The sequence below is a fragment of the Chiloscyllium plagiosum genome, chromosome 15, assembly GCF_004010195.1.
Source record: "Chiloscyllium plagiosum isolate BGI_BamShark_2017 chromosome 15, ASM401019v2, whole genome shotgun sequence".
Classification (NCBI taxonomy): Eukaryota; Metazoa; Chordata; class Chondrichthyes; order Orectolobiformes; family Hemiscylliidae; genus Chiloscyllium; species Chiloscyllium plagiosum.
Genome location: NC_057724.1, coordinates 47,996,954 through 48,013,582, shown reverse-complemented (window position 1 = coordinate 48,013,582; position 16,629 = coordinate 47,996,954). Strand labels below are relative to the sequence as shown.

Sequence of the window (16,629 nt, the reverse complement as noted above, 5' to 3'; positions counted from 1 at the left end):
CCTCATCTTCCGCCTCGGAACACTTCAACCCCAGGGCATCAATGTGGACTTCAACAGCTTCCTCATTTCCCCTTCCCCCACCTCATCCTACTTTCTAACCTCCAGTTCAACACTGTCCCCTTGACTTGTCCGGACGTGTCCGACCTGCCCAGCTCCATTCCAACTATCCACTCCACCCTCTCCTACCTGACCTATCACCTTCATCTCCTCCCCCACTGACCTATTGTACTCTATGCTACTCTATCCTCACCCCCACCCTCCTCTAGCTTATCTCTCCACGCTTCAGGCTCTCTGCCTTTATTCCTGATGAAGGGCTTTTGCCCGAAACGTTGATTTTGCCTGTCCTCGGATGCTGCCTGAATTGCTGTGCTCTCCCAGCACCACTGATCCAGAATCTTGTTAGACCAATCAACTCTCTTTAGTCTCCATACAGGTCGTTCTGCTCGAACGCATGTTTCATTAACACAAATTCGCCATAATGCGATTGACAAACTGGGGGCGCTGTTTCTACAACGCAAACTTTTAAAACATGTGTTAGCTGTAACGCAATTATATCACCAATACTTTAAGCACAATATTTCTATAACACAGGGTTGCACAAGAATGCAACCATCGCATTACAGAAGAACTGACTGTACATGCATTCAATATTTTTCCCCCAATTTCCTCAAAGTCAAATGTAGCTTTTCTTCCCCATTTCTATCATCGTCACTAGAAACTTATGTCATTCATTCCTTTTTTTTTCCATTCTTCCGCAGCATGTTGTTAAGTTTCAGGTTTGTTCAGTTTTCTCATTCCTAAGACAGTCTTTTTTTTAAACTTTAAAGCCGAATATCTCTCTGATGTTCTCATCTTTCACCATATCAGTGTCAAAATGGTCACATATGTTTATTTTTCTTGGCATTTTCAATTTCGTGTTAATTTTTCCCACAACAAGACTGTGATCTGAATTGAAATTTGCACCTGAAATATGTGAATACCCTTACACTGTTCCTATAACATTGTTACACATCACACAATCTATTTAATCTCTGTGCCCATAACCTGGAATTCTCCAAATGTACATTCTTTGTTTTTTTTCCACTCACGAGTGGGACGTGGGCATTGCTGTTTGGTCAGCATTTTTATTGCCCTTTCCCTCGTTACCCTTGAGAAGGTAGTGGGGCACTGCTTTCTTGAAATGCTGCAGTCCACGGGCTTTAGGTTGACCCACAATTCCCTTTGGGAGGGAATTCCAGGATTTTGAGCCAACAACAGTGAAGGAATGATGATATATTTCCAAGTCAGGAGGGTGAGTGGTGTTGGAACATGTTCAAATAACAAATGAAATCGGTGAGTGGCAAAATCAACATCTTTATTCAGCAACTGTAGTAGCACAGCTTGAGGTGGCGATCGAATCCTGAAGTACAGTTCTTACAGCAGCTTCTTGATACACAGTTCTTGCAAATATTAAAATTCTATCACTATGGTTCTATATAGTTTTATCTATCATACACAAAAGATTGTATGCAAGAGATTGTTTCAACATTTGCTAAGTGCTGGCTGTTACTTCTGATGGGATTAAGAATGTCTGTCCGGTTTCCTTGCTTACTTGAGAGGTATTAGTCCTTTTAGCTTTTAAGTTGGTAAATATTAGTAAAAGTACGAGACCTATGTGCTCTGAATAAATTAGAAATTATACGTGTACTTAATAAAAGAATCAAGGATATTAAACGGATTATTGCAGCTGGGTCTTGAGATTTGTTTCCTATTTGTCGGAGTGAGTTTCATTCATTCATGCAATTTCACAGAAGCATTGTTTTGACAGTAAAGGGGAGAGTGGCCTTGTTTATTGCATTTACTAGTTAGGGAAACTGTTTGATGTTCTGTAATCTATTCAGGTCCTGAGAGATGGTTGGTAAGAACTGATTAATATTATAATTTTTCCATAATTTCAGGTGGGTGGTCTAGACACGGTGTGGGGAAGGTATTGTTTCTGAGTAGTCTTTAATATTTATTCAGGGGTAGGTTTTGATGTAAATAGGTTTGATAAGGATTGAAGGTGTGAAGAAGCCGTAATGGTTTGGAAGGGAGTTTTAATTTAGTCTTTGCAATAGTAAAATGCACTACAAGAATGCTGTTTTATGAATGAATTAATGAAAATGTGTTATAGTAAACAACGGATTAGTAAAGTATGATGAATGAATTAATGAATGGGAATACGTTATTAATGAATACAGTGAGCTGGTGAGTCAGTTAGTAAAGATATCTATAACGCAATATCTCACAGTAGCTTGGAGGGGAACTTGCAGGTGGTCGTGTTCCCATGTATCTGCTGCCCTTGTCCTTTGAGGTGGAAACAGTCATGGGTTACCTTAGGATCTGGTGAATTCTGCAGTGCTTGCTTATTGATGGTGTTTGTTACTATTAGATCATTTTCTTGACAAAATCATATCAGTCTCTTGCCTCCTTTTTCTCTCAACCTAAGCTATGTCTTCTTGATGTTCCTTCACAGGGTTCAGCATTTACATTGCCATCATAATTACACCATCATTTCGTTTTGATTTATGCATAACAGTAATTATTGTTTGCAATATTTTAGGTCAACTTGATAGGGCTGACAGTGCTTCAGTTTAACATCGTATCCAAAAGAAGGTACCTTTAATAGTGTAGCAGTCCTCTTGTGCTGGCGAATCAGCTCGCATTTTGTAATCAAGTTGTGCAGTGATACAGGAAATGATAATCTCTGACTCAGAAGCAAGGTTGCAAATGGGCCACAGCTAACACACAGCCATGTGTGTGTTGGTGTTTATTTTCCACATGATCAATAATCTTAATCACATGTACCTGCCTTTTACCCATATCCTTTTACTTCCCATTTCTCCAACTATCTTTGTAACTATTTGCAAATGTTGGCATATTTTACAATTAATTCCTAACCCTTCAAGTACATTCTATAGCCTGCGTTAAAAAAAATCGTTGCTCTTGCTTCCTAACTTAAATCTCTCAACTCTACTTCCCTAGTCTTGCCTTTATCATCATTGTCGACAATCAGCAACAGGTGTCCCATTTATGAAAGAAATGGGTGATATTAAGCTATAGCACAAGCACATTACCAACACAGTCCAAAAAGATTTAAGCCGGTCTGACGACAGACTTCTGTTCTCGAGATAATTTTATTTCTTTTCAGAAATCACTTCCACGGTTGAGTCCCAATTCCCGTTCATTTGAATGTATCTGCCCTTGCTTTGAGAGTAAGTTAAATTTTTGTCATGTTCGGGGACATAATGGAAAAAAACGTCTCAGTTTCATATCAGCTACTGAACGAAGCAATTACAAAAGCAATATTTGAGCTCAGTACAACATTGCATCAGAGTCTATTTAAAATGAGAGTTATCAAGAAAATTTACTTTGAAAATCAGAGCAAATTAACCAATGAAGTTAAGCATTTACAACAGCCATCCTTTTAGAATCATAGAATAGAATCACAGAATCCTTACAGTGCAAAAAGAGGGCATTCGGCCTTTTGGGTCTGCAATGACCCCTAGAGTAGCCCACACAGGCCAAGCCTCGTAAACCCATATTTCCCATATGGGATGGCTAATCCACCTAACCTGCACATCCTGGATACTACGGACAATTTAGCATGGCCAAACCAACTGATCTGCGCATCTTTGGACTGTGGGAGGAAGCCAATGGAAACCCGCACAGATATGGGGAGAACATGCAAACTCCACACAGACAGTCACCAAAGGCTGGAATCAAACCTGGGCCCCTGGCGCTGAGGCAGTGGTGCTGACCACTGAGCCATTATGCTGCCCTTCCCTCTTTGCTTGAAATATTACGATTGCAACGTAAAGAACTAAACTAAACTCTATAATTAACTCTAAGGTTAATTTCTTTTCTACGAATTTACCGATATTACAGAAAACCGTATTAATATCTTGCAAATCCAAATCTTTTTTTTTCTCCTGTAGCACTTTAAACTGGCAAGTTACTTCACTGCAATTTCCAGACTGATCCTTTTGCACTGCCCTCTCACCACATTCAGGGGAATTGGTCTATTACATCCAAGATTCCCACAAATAAAACAGAGGCAATTTGAAACATTCCACTACTGAACTTTTAAAAATCAGCCACAAAGTGAACCAATCGCAGAGCATTGTTTAAAAGCACAAAGAGAACAAATAAAATTTACAGCCCAGGAACAGGCCCTTCAAGTCTGAGCCGATCCAAATGTACTGTCTAAACCTCAGTCAATTCCTAAGCATCTGCTCCCCACCTACTCATGCATCTGTCCAGACGCATCTTAAATGAATCTACCGTGCCTGCCTCTACCACCTCTGCTGGCAACGCGTTCCAAACGCCCACCATTATCTGTGTGAAGTACTTGCCGCATGTATCCCCCTTAAACTTTCCACCTCTCACCTTGAAAGCATGATCTCTGGTTATTGAATCCTTCATCCTGGGAAAAAGCTTGTCTCTATCCACCCTCTCTATACTCTTCCTGATTTTGTAAACCTCAATCAGATCCCCCTCAATCTCCTTTTCTCTAGTGAAAATAAACCTAAACTACTCAACCTCTCTTCATAGCTAGCACCTTCCATACCAGGCAACATCCTCGTTAACCTTCTCTGCACCCTCTCCAAAGTGTCCACATCCTTTTGGTAATGTGGCAACCAGAACTGTACACAATATTCTAAATGTGGCCGAACCAATGTCTTGTACAATTTTAACATGACTTGCCAGTTCTTATACTCAATACCCAGTCCAATGAAGGCAAGCATACCATATGCCTTCTTTCAGGGTACAATGGACCTGCACTCCCAGATCTCTCTGGCCATCAACTTTTCCCAAGGCTCTTCCATTCATTGTATAATTCACTCTAGAATTAGACTTGTCTAAATGCATCACCTCACATTTGTCTGGATTGAAAGCCATCTGCCACTTTTCCGCCCAACTCTCCAGTCTATCTGTCTCCTCCTGTATTCTCTGACAGTCCCTTATGCTTTCTGCCACTTCACCAATCTTTGTGTCATCTGCAAACTTGCTGATCATACCAACAGTGCCCTCTTCTAGATAATTTACGTATATTACAAACAACAGTGGCCCCAATATGGACCCCTGTGGAACATCACTGGTCACCTTTCTCCATTTCGAGATACTCCCTTCAACAACCACTCTGTCTCCTGTTGCTCAACCAGTTTTTTATCCACCTAGCTAGAACACCCTGCACACCATGTGACTTCACTTTCTCCATTAGTCTACAATGGGGAACCTTATCAAATTCCTTACTAAAGTCCATATATACAACATCAACAGCCCTTCCTTCACTTAACAACTTGGTCACTTCCTCGAAGAACTCTATTGTTGATAAGGCACGATCTCTCCCGCCTGTCACTGAGAAGCTCATTCTTTTCTAAATATAAATAGATCCTATCTTTTAGTACCCTCTCCAGCAACTTCCCCACCACCGACGTCAGGCTCACTGGTCTGTAGTAGCAGGAATATCCCTACTACCCTTCTTGTACAGGGGGACATCAGCTACCCTCCAGTCCTCAAGGACATTTTTTTTTCCCTAGTCTGTAACCAAATACATTTGCAATGTTGTATCATAATGAATTTGATGCATGGATCGGAACTGCAAATGTTCTGCTAAAACTCATGTATAAAGCAGCTGGATTTAAAGGAACAGTCATTCTTTGAAAACTGGTCAATTTATGTCTCTCCTGTTACGACAATTATTTTTTTAATGTTCTGCCTTTAAGAATCGTGGAGTGTAAGAAGAATTGTCGTTTAGAAATCAGGGATTGACCAGGATGGCTGCATAATTTCGCAGTAAGGAATTTGGTACTGACTGCTGGGAGACAAAAACACAGAGAAAGAAAGACAGAGAAGAGTGTGCTATTTTCCCGCCCAGCAGAAGCTTCCTGTGCTCTGCAATAAAAAGACTCAGTTCAAACTTCAAGAAAGCAAGTTATCCATCCTGCAGCAGTTGGAGAAAACTCAGTCACTCTTACTTTTTAAAAACTAGTGAAATCTTCCAGAGAAAGGCAACTGAATGACTGACTAGTCGAAGAAAAATCATGTCAACATCGAAACTGGGAATGCAAAGAACTGGCTTTCCAGATTATTCTACCTCTGCCAATAGCTATTTTCCGAACTAGTTCATCTCTCTGTGTGTAAAGGAGGAGTTTATGAAGTGTTCAGTATTTTAGTTTAGTAATGTAATATGCCAATGGTTTATATCATTTTTTATTCAGTTGTGGGACATGGGACCTGAGCATCTCTGGCTGGCCAGCACTTTTGCCTGTTCCTAACTGCCCTCAGGAAGGTGATATTGAGCTGCCTTCTTGAACCGCTACATTTCCATGCTGCAGGTTGACCCACAATGTCATTGGGAAAGGAATTTTAGGATTTTGACCCAGCGAAAGTAAAGGAACAGCCATATATTTAGTGTCAATTCTGTTGAGTTTCATGGAGGTTTCTCATGCCATCATCCCAAACAGTTCTTATTACTTACACAACAGCCCTATACTGTATTGCTTGTTAAATTCTCCCACTTGCTACAGGCGGATGTACTGTCTGCTGCTGGGACCTCCAGGGGTTCCCAACACTGGGTGCTACCTGTACACCAGTCAAACACTTGCAGTCTGCAACTGCCTTGCATAGTCTCTGGCAAGTGACATGTTGAACTGAGGGCAACTGCCACCTCACTTTGCCGACAGGGACCTGGAGAACCTGGTGGATGGCAGGTAAGTCACAGTCATTATCAATATGGCGGGCCATGAAATGTTGGTGCCTAGCATCCAAGACAGAGAGCTGGGTGTACGAGGAGCAAGCAGGAGTCACCAGCTAACCACTGAGTACCACATCCGAAATTGTCACCGTCTTGTTTCTATCCAATGGGTGGAAGACTGGGAAACTGCATATCAATGAGGTTACATGACATGATAATGAGGACGTTAATGCAGGCAAACAGGCCTCTCACTGTTCACTAGTGAGAATCTTGTCTTGGTTGGAGGATGGGATTTTTTGCTCTTGACATCGGGAATCTCTTTACCACTGACCTCTCACAATTCTGTCCATTTTCGCACATAGTCCACATCATTTCAGGGGCTGGGAAAATTCCATTTATGACAACTGTGTTCTCAGCATCGTATCTTGCTGTGAAACATGGAGAGCTTATAGAAATCAGGAAAGGAAGACCAACAACTAGCAGCTTCATTGTCTGCGAAGTAGTCTCAGTATCTCCTGGAAGGGCAAAATCATGAAAGCAACCATCCTTACAAAGGCAAAATTTCCAAGTGTAGCAACACCCGTCAAGCAAATATAACTGGGATAGCTCTTAGGATTGAAGACGCCATATCCTCAACAGTTTTCTATATTTCAAGATGGTGGGAGCAGTAGGATGGGTATTTTTTGGCACCTGAACCTATCTGATCCCCAGCAACAGACTGGCTGCATCCTCCTTTTCCTTTCTTCTTTGCTCTTTCATCTTCATCTTTTTGGCAGCAATGATGAAGGTAGTGACATCCACAAGATCAGCAGGCAGCCCAGTGTGGCCAACTGGGGGGCGGGGGGGGTGAAGTGCAGCCCTTTTAAGGATTGCTAGCCAAACATGGCAAAGCACATATGGAGAGTTGAACTGTAAACTGTGTTTGTTTGTTTTTCTATTTTTTAGTAAGAAGGACAATAATGTTTAAGTTTTTAAACTTTGTTTTCCTTCTTTTCTGCTTTGTAACTAAGATTCTGTACCGAAGTACCTTTCTACCCAAGATGGCACTGTAAGTGGTGACTTGTAAACTTCACACTGTACTCATGAGAGTACATGTGACAGTAAACTTAATAATAAAATAATTGAAGTCAGAAAACCAGTAGGATATCTAAAACGCCAAACCTGACATCGAGAACGAAACATCAATTCTTCACATCTGGGAGACACCGGCCAATGAAATGGACAAAGCAATATCATCTGTCATCCAGCAATTTGTTTAGTATTTTTGCCACTATGTGTACCAACATATGATCCCTCTTACTTCTTTTTCATCCACATGGACCTCTGAGGTCCACGTGCAGCAGCAACTTCCAAAATTGGAAGTCAATGGAAATGCTGACAGCATGTTGATTGGCAAGTGTGGTCCCTTGGAGTTGCAGCTGAGAGGGAACATTACAGCCAATGCCAAAAACAACAATCTAGCACCTGGTAACCACCCATTATGACAGTACTTGCCCCTTATGTGTTGGTCTCTTCAGACATCAACAAAAATGTATTATACAAAACTACATCATCCCCAAAAGACTGGCTGCATCTTGGTACATGGTAGATACCAAACACAATGTCATTTGATGCTACAGAATCATTTCTTCTAAAGTGACACAAATCCTTTAATAGCAAAGTTGTCCAAAGTACACAATCCATCTGTAGTACCATATATACTCTCCAATGGACTTTTCTTCTCCACCTTATAGTATGGTAAACATGGCTTATCAGATCACCTTAAGTTGGAATTCATTCTTTGTTAAGAAACTGCAGAACCAGTTTATACTTTTGACCACATACACCCTGGAAAACACTCCACTGAGAGGTCTGTGCGACAGACAGGCCTATTATTGATTAAATACCTTATAGAGATTTTCTTTTTATTCATTTATGGAATGTTGTCAACATTTTTTTCCCATCCATAATTATCCTCAAGAGGGTCATAGCAATGCATCTCCTTAATGCTATCACTCATGTTGTGAAAGTATTCCCACGGTGCTATTAATGACTGAGTTCCAGGATCCTGGCCCATCCTTATAATGGAGGAAAGGTCATTGGTGAAGCAGCTGAAAAGGCTGAGCCTAGGACTTTGCTCTGAGGAATGCCTACAGTAGTGCCTTACATTAATGATTGATCTCTAACAATTATCTTACCTTGTACTGATTGTGGCTCCAGTCCAGGGGTCAAAGTAGTTTATTTTTGAGACATTCTCAAGGATAATTCTCAAGGGCAGCACAGTGCTTCAGTGGTTAACACTGCTGCCTCACAGCGCCAGGGTCCCAGGTTCGATTCCAACCTTGGACGACTGTATGTGTCGAGTTTGCACATTCTCCCCATGTCTGTATGGGTTTCCTCCGGGTGCTCCGGTTTCTTCCCACAGTCCAAAGATGTGCAGGTCAGGTGAATTGGCCATGCTAAATTGCCCACAGTGTTAGATGCATTAGTCAGAGGGAAATGGTTCTGGGTGAGTTACTCTTCGGAGGGTCAGCGTGGACTTGTTGGGCCGATAGGCCTGTTTCCATACTGTAGGAAATCCAATCTAATCTAATAATTTTTGATTTTAAGAGCAAATTTTTCTAGCTTTCTACCTCCTTCACTGAATGATGCGGACTTGTAACATTACCTGTAAGTCTGCTGAATGTTCATAGGATTTCCTTCTTAACAGACAGTACAATACAAAAGATGGTATACATACAAATTATAAAATCATTTAAATTAAAATCTATAAATAATATACACTAGATAATCTCTGATAAAAACAATTCTTCTATAGGATCTTTCCAAAATTGGATCACATACACTGTAATCAGACCCTCTTCCTCACCATATACCATTTACAATATTCACTCCTTGTTTCAGCACAGCCAAATTTTTTTGCTAAAATACCATCAAAAACCACATGCTCCCTTAGTCTAGATTCAGCAATGTCATCTTGAACTGTTTAATGTTAATGAAGGCTTGAACAGCCATTGTAACATTTTAGTTTGAGTCCCTGCACAGTACCAATATATTGCGACATTTATGAACCAAACATTCTTTAAATCTCAAGAGGCAGTAAAGGCTTTATGTTTCACATAAACATCAAAGGCATGCCCAATCTCTCTCAGGCTATTTGACGATTTTATCTAGAATAACGTAGCTGCCAACTGTCCTTCCCGCTCTTGGACATCACTCAGGTCATACATTCCCTGACAACACTTGAGTTACACAACTATTTTAAAATCAAAAATTCAACAAAATACCTATCCAGACACCACACATTTCAATGCAACAGTTCAAACATAATTATTTAGTCCCTGAGGTTTGATAAAATGTACTACCAACATAATGTTTTTTTAAAACAGAGACAATATTAAATAGCAGGTGCAGTTGCAGCATATCAAAGTAGCTTCTCGTGTCTGTGAACATTTTCCGAGCTCTCATTCGTGGTCTGATTTCTTTTCCATCTCTGCTCTCTTCCTTGCTGAAAATTGGGCTTGGCCCTGATGGATACTCACCTCTGAGTACCCATACTTCCAGCCTCCTCCTAGATCTCTGCTGCTAAAAGAACGCCTATCAGCTCCTCCAATCACCAGGCACTTCCCTCCCACCTTTGGTGCTCGTCAAAACTCAGATTCTGTCGCCGAAGTAGTAACAAGTTTCTGAGAGCCAATCTGTGAATGACAAGTGAGCAAGGGAGGAACAGAATCTCCGAATGGAGCAGCTCTTCACAGATTATGCCTCTCTCCTCTATAGAGAGATGACTTTTTTTCAAATGGATCTTTCTTGTGATTTAATTTTCAGGAGAAACCAAGGGTGTTGGCAGCAGGAGAGGTGAATCTACCTACCATCTTATGTATTTTGAACGTGGGTAATCAGGGGAAGGATTTTCACTCTGAATTCAATTTAACTGTCAGCCCCTTAATGCCACAATCTTTCAAATGATGCTCTCATGAAAATGCAGTCATTCTCACTTCACCTGTTCAGTCCAGCTCTTTTGTCTGTGTTGCTACCAAGGCTATGTTAAGGTCTGGCATTGAATGCCTACTGGCAAAATCCAAATAAATTAGTTTTAGGGCTAAAAGGCAGAACCTTCCCCTCCTTGTGGTGTGACCAATGGCACAGAAGGTGATAAAATACAGAAAGAATGAGAAAACCAGAATCTCAAGACTGAGAACCATTTTTGTCTTCTTGAAATCAAGCCTTAAATAGCAACCTTTGAATCTCACCATTGAGTGGCAACTACCTATTTTCCTTTACGCTATTACAATTATTATTATACCATTTCCATTTTCTGCCATTTTCAATTCTCTAAAAAATTTCCATTAGGTTACACCTTAATCTTTTTTACAAAAGATACAAACAAGCCTGTTCATTATTTTTTTGCAACACAGCCTTGCAATGTTAGTGAAATCCCTTCTGCATTTAAAAATGTCCCCTCTCCCTTGGAGACCTCCCCTCCATTTCACTGTCTATCCAGTTAGTTGCTCAGATGAAGTTTACACTTAGGAATTAGCATCATAAGGTAGTGTTCTTACCTTGGATTTTTCATTCTTGATTCGATGAGCTTCATCAATGACCAAGTATCTCCAGTTAAACTTTTTGAAAACAGATTTTTCTTTTATGACCATTTCGTAAGATGTAATGCAGACATCCCACTCGCCTGGCATCATGATATCTCGAATAAAGGCAGCCTGGTTTCAAGTCAAAGAAGTTTTGATGAAAATATTATCATAGTTATAAATCTTTCATCATACCTTCAGTGCAGAGGCACCATATTTCTAGATTAAGAAAGGTACTGCTGATTGTTTGATCCCCTCCATTTTCTCATCTCTTGAAGACACTCAACAGTACTGAGAAATGGGTTCCAGTTCCAGTTACTCAACACCCTGCAGTCATTCATTCAAGTGGCCAGTCTTAAAGCAAGTGATTTGTCATGCCATGACATCTCATGAAAAGTCTGCAAATTACTATCCAATTTCCTGCTTGACTACCACAATTTTATATTAAAAGTCCTAAGAGGTAATGAAAATGTCAACTTCTTAACAGATCTTTGCAATAAAAAAAATCATTATTCATGCGTGATGCAAGGCAGCATGTGTTGGCATTAAATTCTGTTCTATTACTGCAGTCAGACATGTATTCCAGAGCAGAGGTGAGGAGTAGATACTCTGGCTGATATTTTGCCTCTTCTCTCTCTACAAAGACCACTGAGTGCAGCTCTACGGCATTCTGACGAGCCATCGCCAACCTGGGTCAGATGAACTATTGAACCCATGATCTTCTGTGCTATGCAAAGTTTATGGCATAGGGAAAAGGGTATTTTGAACTGTGGCGCCCACTCCAACTTAAGCCCATTGTCCTGTCCTTTTCTTTATCAATCTTCAAATCTCTTTTCATTCCATTTATACATTATCTCCTTAAGAGACATTATGGATTCAGTTCCCTCATCACTTCTGATATCCTGTACAATTTGTTTTTGGCAAACCTTAATTTATCATAATCTCCTGTGATGTTGAGTTCATGTCACACTACATGTAACCCATCATACTGTTCTGTATTTGTAAAATCTTCCTTACTGTCCTATTTTAACACCATCACCTTGATAACTTGTTATGATACCTCTACTTTAATTAGTTTGTTCAGTTTTGGATTATATGTTACTTTGATGAGACCCTCGACATGCGACTCTTATACCTATCGTGTTATTCCACCTATTTGGTTTGCCTCCAGGACCATCTTATTTTAAATTTTTTCTAATTATCTCTCTGCCTCAATTAACTGGATACTAGGTCCTCCCCCTCAATTACTATTCAGCTGCTGACACTTTACTCACACTGTCTGATATTTTTTGATCATCTGCAGAAACCTACTGTTCATTACTCCACTCACATCATTTGTATGATCTTTTGATCTTTCTACCCATTGATCTCTCTGCCTATAAATTCTGTGCCTATATGCATTTCCTCACTTCACCTGACAAAGAGGCAGTGCTCCGAAAGCTTGTCATTTCAAATAAACCTGTTGGACTATAAACTGGTATCATATAAGTTCTGATGTTGGCCACCCCAGTCCAACACCAGCATGGCATCTCCACATTTTCCTAATCTCTGTTTTTTTTATGAAGATAATCTTAGATTTGAGTTGTCTGGTTACGAACCTCTTACATTTCTTTTTCCCTCCTTGCCTGGTCAAAATTATTTGTAATTTTAGCAGTTTTCAATTTAGATTTCTGTATATTACTCCGACAACCCAAAGAAAGAATCTCAGTTTCTTTATTCCTTCCTTGTAACTAAAGCCCACTTCTGCACTTTTTCTCTGATCTTCCTTTTTTTCTGTAACATGATTCAATATTTTAAATGCAACCTAATAAATGAATTGTATTAGTTTAGCATTATCCCTTTAGGCTTGTACTCTACAACCCTAATTGTTAAACGAGCATTCCATTTTCTTTAAAAATATGTAGCTTTACTCACTAGATTTCAAATATTTGTATCCAAATACTTCCTTGAATCTATTTATATCCTGTATATCTTAAAATATTAACAATTGGTGCATATTTATTCTCATACCTCCTCTAAAACATAGTTCACATTCCTCTACATAAATTACATCAATATCCTATCCAGTTTAATGCTGAAATTGACGACCATCACCTTCACAATTTACAACACCCTCTAAGTTTATTTCATCTGCAAATGTTGATCTCTGAGCAAAGCAACACCTTTTCTATGCAACAGCAGCACTCTGATCAGCTCAAAAGCACTGAATATCATTCAAAAGCACACTGTTTGATTTAACATCATTGTAAACACTCAAAGAAGTGTGAAAAGCTCCTACAGTTCTCAAGGGAATAGCCGTGAATAAGTAATAAGCATATTCTTCAACTAAAAGAGGTTATGATTATGATATGGTAGACCTGTGCTTGCATACACAAAATCATTGAGTTGGCAAGGGTGGTCTGAGCAACATTGATCAGTAGATCTCAATTTCAAATATTGGTTTGTGCTGAGTTTGTTCTCAGGGGGATCAGTGTGAACGAAACAATTGTTCTTACCAATATCTGCGCAGGAGCAGAAAATGTGTCAGCCATAAATTCCATACTGACAGATCTAGTGATACTGTTGTTAAGCGTCACTGTGCTAAAATTGGGTGATTAGACAGTTTGACTCAGCAATGATGATTTCATGATCCCAAGACTGCCAACACCCTCCATCTCATTTCACATATGAAGAATGATTCCTTAAGCAGAGCATTGGAGGTGACAGTCAGTGTCTTCAAAAAAGTAGGAGAATACTGAACGGGGGGAACACACAGATGGAAATTTTTAGCAATCATGAATTTAACAGATTCCTATAAATATTAAATGGTGTCCCATAGAAAAGCATACACATACAGGGCGTATTCAGAAATATTCCGAAAATAAATTTCTTTACCCTTTGATCTTTGTCTCCAATAAGACAAACTGCACGAAGTGATGGAACCCAACGCTTGAACTCTTTCATCCAATTATGTAACGTGGACTTTGGTACCAAAACCATGTGCGGTCCAGGTGTATTTCTGTAATGTTTTAGGTAGCCCAGCAATGCAATGGTCTGTAGTGTCTTACCAAGACCCTATTTTTTTAAAATAAAAAGAAGTAAAATTTTAGAAATGGAATTATTTTCAAAATAGTAAATCATTCCAATTTGCTAAATGAATTCTAAGGTTTAAGATTGAAACCAATGCAAAATATCCAATACATGAAAGTAAAGAAGTCAAAAAATGACAATCCTTCATTTTTATGATGAGAGATAGGAAACTATCATGGAGCGTAGAGCAGAGAATGTTACAGCGCAGTACAGACCCTTCGGCACTCAATGTTGCGCCGACCTGTGAAATTAATCTGATTCCCATCTATTATCCATTATTATCCACATGTATGTCCAATACCCACTTAAATGCCCTTAACGGCGGTGAGTCTACTGCTGTTGCAGGCAGGCCGTTCCACATCCTTACTACTGTTGTTGTGGTTCTGTTCGCCGAGCTGGGAATTTGTGTTGCAGACGTGCTGAGGATGTCACCTAGACATGGGACGAAACGTCTGCAACACAAATTCCCAGCTCGGTGAACAGAACCACAACAACGAGCACCCGAGCTACAAATCTTCTCACAAACTTTGAACCCTTACTACTGTCTGAGTCAAGAAACTACCCCTGATATGTCCTAAATCTATTACCCCTCAATTTAAAGCTATGTCCCCCTGTGTTAACCTTCACCATCTGAGGAAAAAGGCTCTCACTGTCCACCCTATCTAACCCTCTGATTATCTTATAGGTCTCGATTAACCTCTCAATCTTCTTCTCTCCAACTAAAACAGCCTCAGTTTCCTCAGCCTTTTCATGTAAGACCTTCCCTCCATACCAGGCAAAATCCTAGTAAACCTCCTCTGAACCCTTTCCAAAGCTTCCATATCCTTCCTATAATGCGGTGACCCGAAACGTTTGCAACACTCCAGTTCCGACCTTACCAGTGTCTTGTACAGCTGAAACATGACCTCGGGGCTCTGAAACTCAATTCCCCTATGAATAAATGCAAACACGCCATATGCCTTCTTAACAACCCTATCAATCTATGTGGCAACTTTCAGGGATTTATACACTTGGGCACAGATCTTTCTGTTCATCTACATTGCCAAGAATTTTACCATTAGTCCAGTACTCTGTACCCTGCATTCTTCCGAAGTGAACTACCTCACATTTTCCACATTAAACTCCATTTGCCATTTCTCAGACCAGTTCTGCATCTTATCTATGTTCCTCTATAACCCACAACATCCTTCGGCAGTATCCAGAATTCTGCCTACCTTAGTGTCATCTGCAAACTTACTAACCCATCCTTCTACGTCCACCTCCAGATCATTTATAAAAACGGTCAACAGCAGTGGCCCCAAATCAGATCCTTGTGGTACACCACTGGAAACTGAGCTCTAGGATGAATATTTCCCATCAACCACCACCCTCTGTCTTCTTTCAGCTTGCCAATTTCTGATCCAAACTGCTAAATCACCATCAATCCCGAAACTCTGTATTTTGTGCAATAACCTATTGTGTGGCACCTTATCAAACACCTTGCTGAAGTCCAGATACACATTAACCACTCTACCTTCATCTACCTGTTTTGTCACCTTCTCGAGTAACTCAATAAGGTTAGTGAGGCACAACTTACCCTTCACAAAACCGTGTTGATCTAATCAAATTATTCCTTTCCAGATGATTATAAATCCTATCTCTTATAACCTTTTCTAACACCTTACCCACAACCGAAGTAAGGCTCATTGGCCTATAATTACCACGGCTGTCCCGACTCCCGTTCTTGATCAAGGGAAGAACATTTGCTACCCTCCAGTCTTCTGGCAACTACTCCTGTTGACAATGATGACATAAAGACAAAGCCAAAGTCTCTGTAATCTCCTCCCTGGCTTCCCAGAGAACCCTAGGATAAATCCCATCCAATAGACAATAGGTGCAGGAGTAGGCCATTCTGCCCTTCGAGCCTGCACCACCATGCAATATGATCATGGCTGATCATCCTTAATCAGTATCCTGTTCCTGCCTTATCTCCATAACCCTTGATTCCACTATGCTTGAGAGCTCTATCCAACTCTTTCTTAAATGAATCCAGAGACGGGGCCTCCACTGCCCTCTGGGGCAGAGCATTCCACACCACTCTCTGGGTGAAGAAGTTTCTCCTCAGCTCTGTCCTAAATGGTCTACCCCATATTTTTAAGCTGTGTCCTCTGGTTCAGCACTCACCCATCAGCGGAAACATGTTTCCTGCCTCCAGAGTGTCCAATCCTTTAATAATCTTATATGTCTCAATCAGATCCCCTCTCAGTCTTCTAAACTCAAGGGTATACAAGCCCAGTC

The 16,629-nt window shown here is 40.3% G+C and overlaps 1 protein-coding gene across 2 annotated transcripts in view; it reads right to left on the bottom strand.

Moving 5' to 3' along the window:
- Positions 1 to 16,629, bottom strand: part of smarca1 (SWI/SNF related, matrix associated, actin dependent regulator of chromatin, subfamily a, member 1) — a 113,344-nt gene that overhangs the window by 50,616 nt on the left and 46,099 nt on the right. For both annotated transcript variants that reach the window (XM_043704859.1, XM_043704860.1), the window contains exons 7-8: positions 14,158 to 14,337; positions 11,260 to 11,415 (exon numbers count right to left, since the gene is read on the bottom strand). In XM_043704859.1, the coding sequence (XP_043560794.1) occupies positions 11,260 to 11,415; positions 14,158 to 14,337 (336 nt within the window). The remainder of the gene's footprint in view (positions 1 to 11,259; positions 11,416 to 14,157; positions 14,338 to 16,629) is intronic.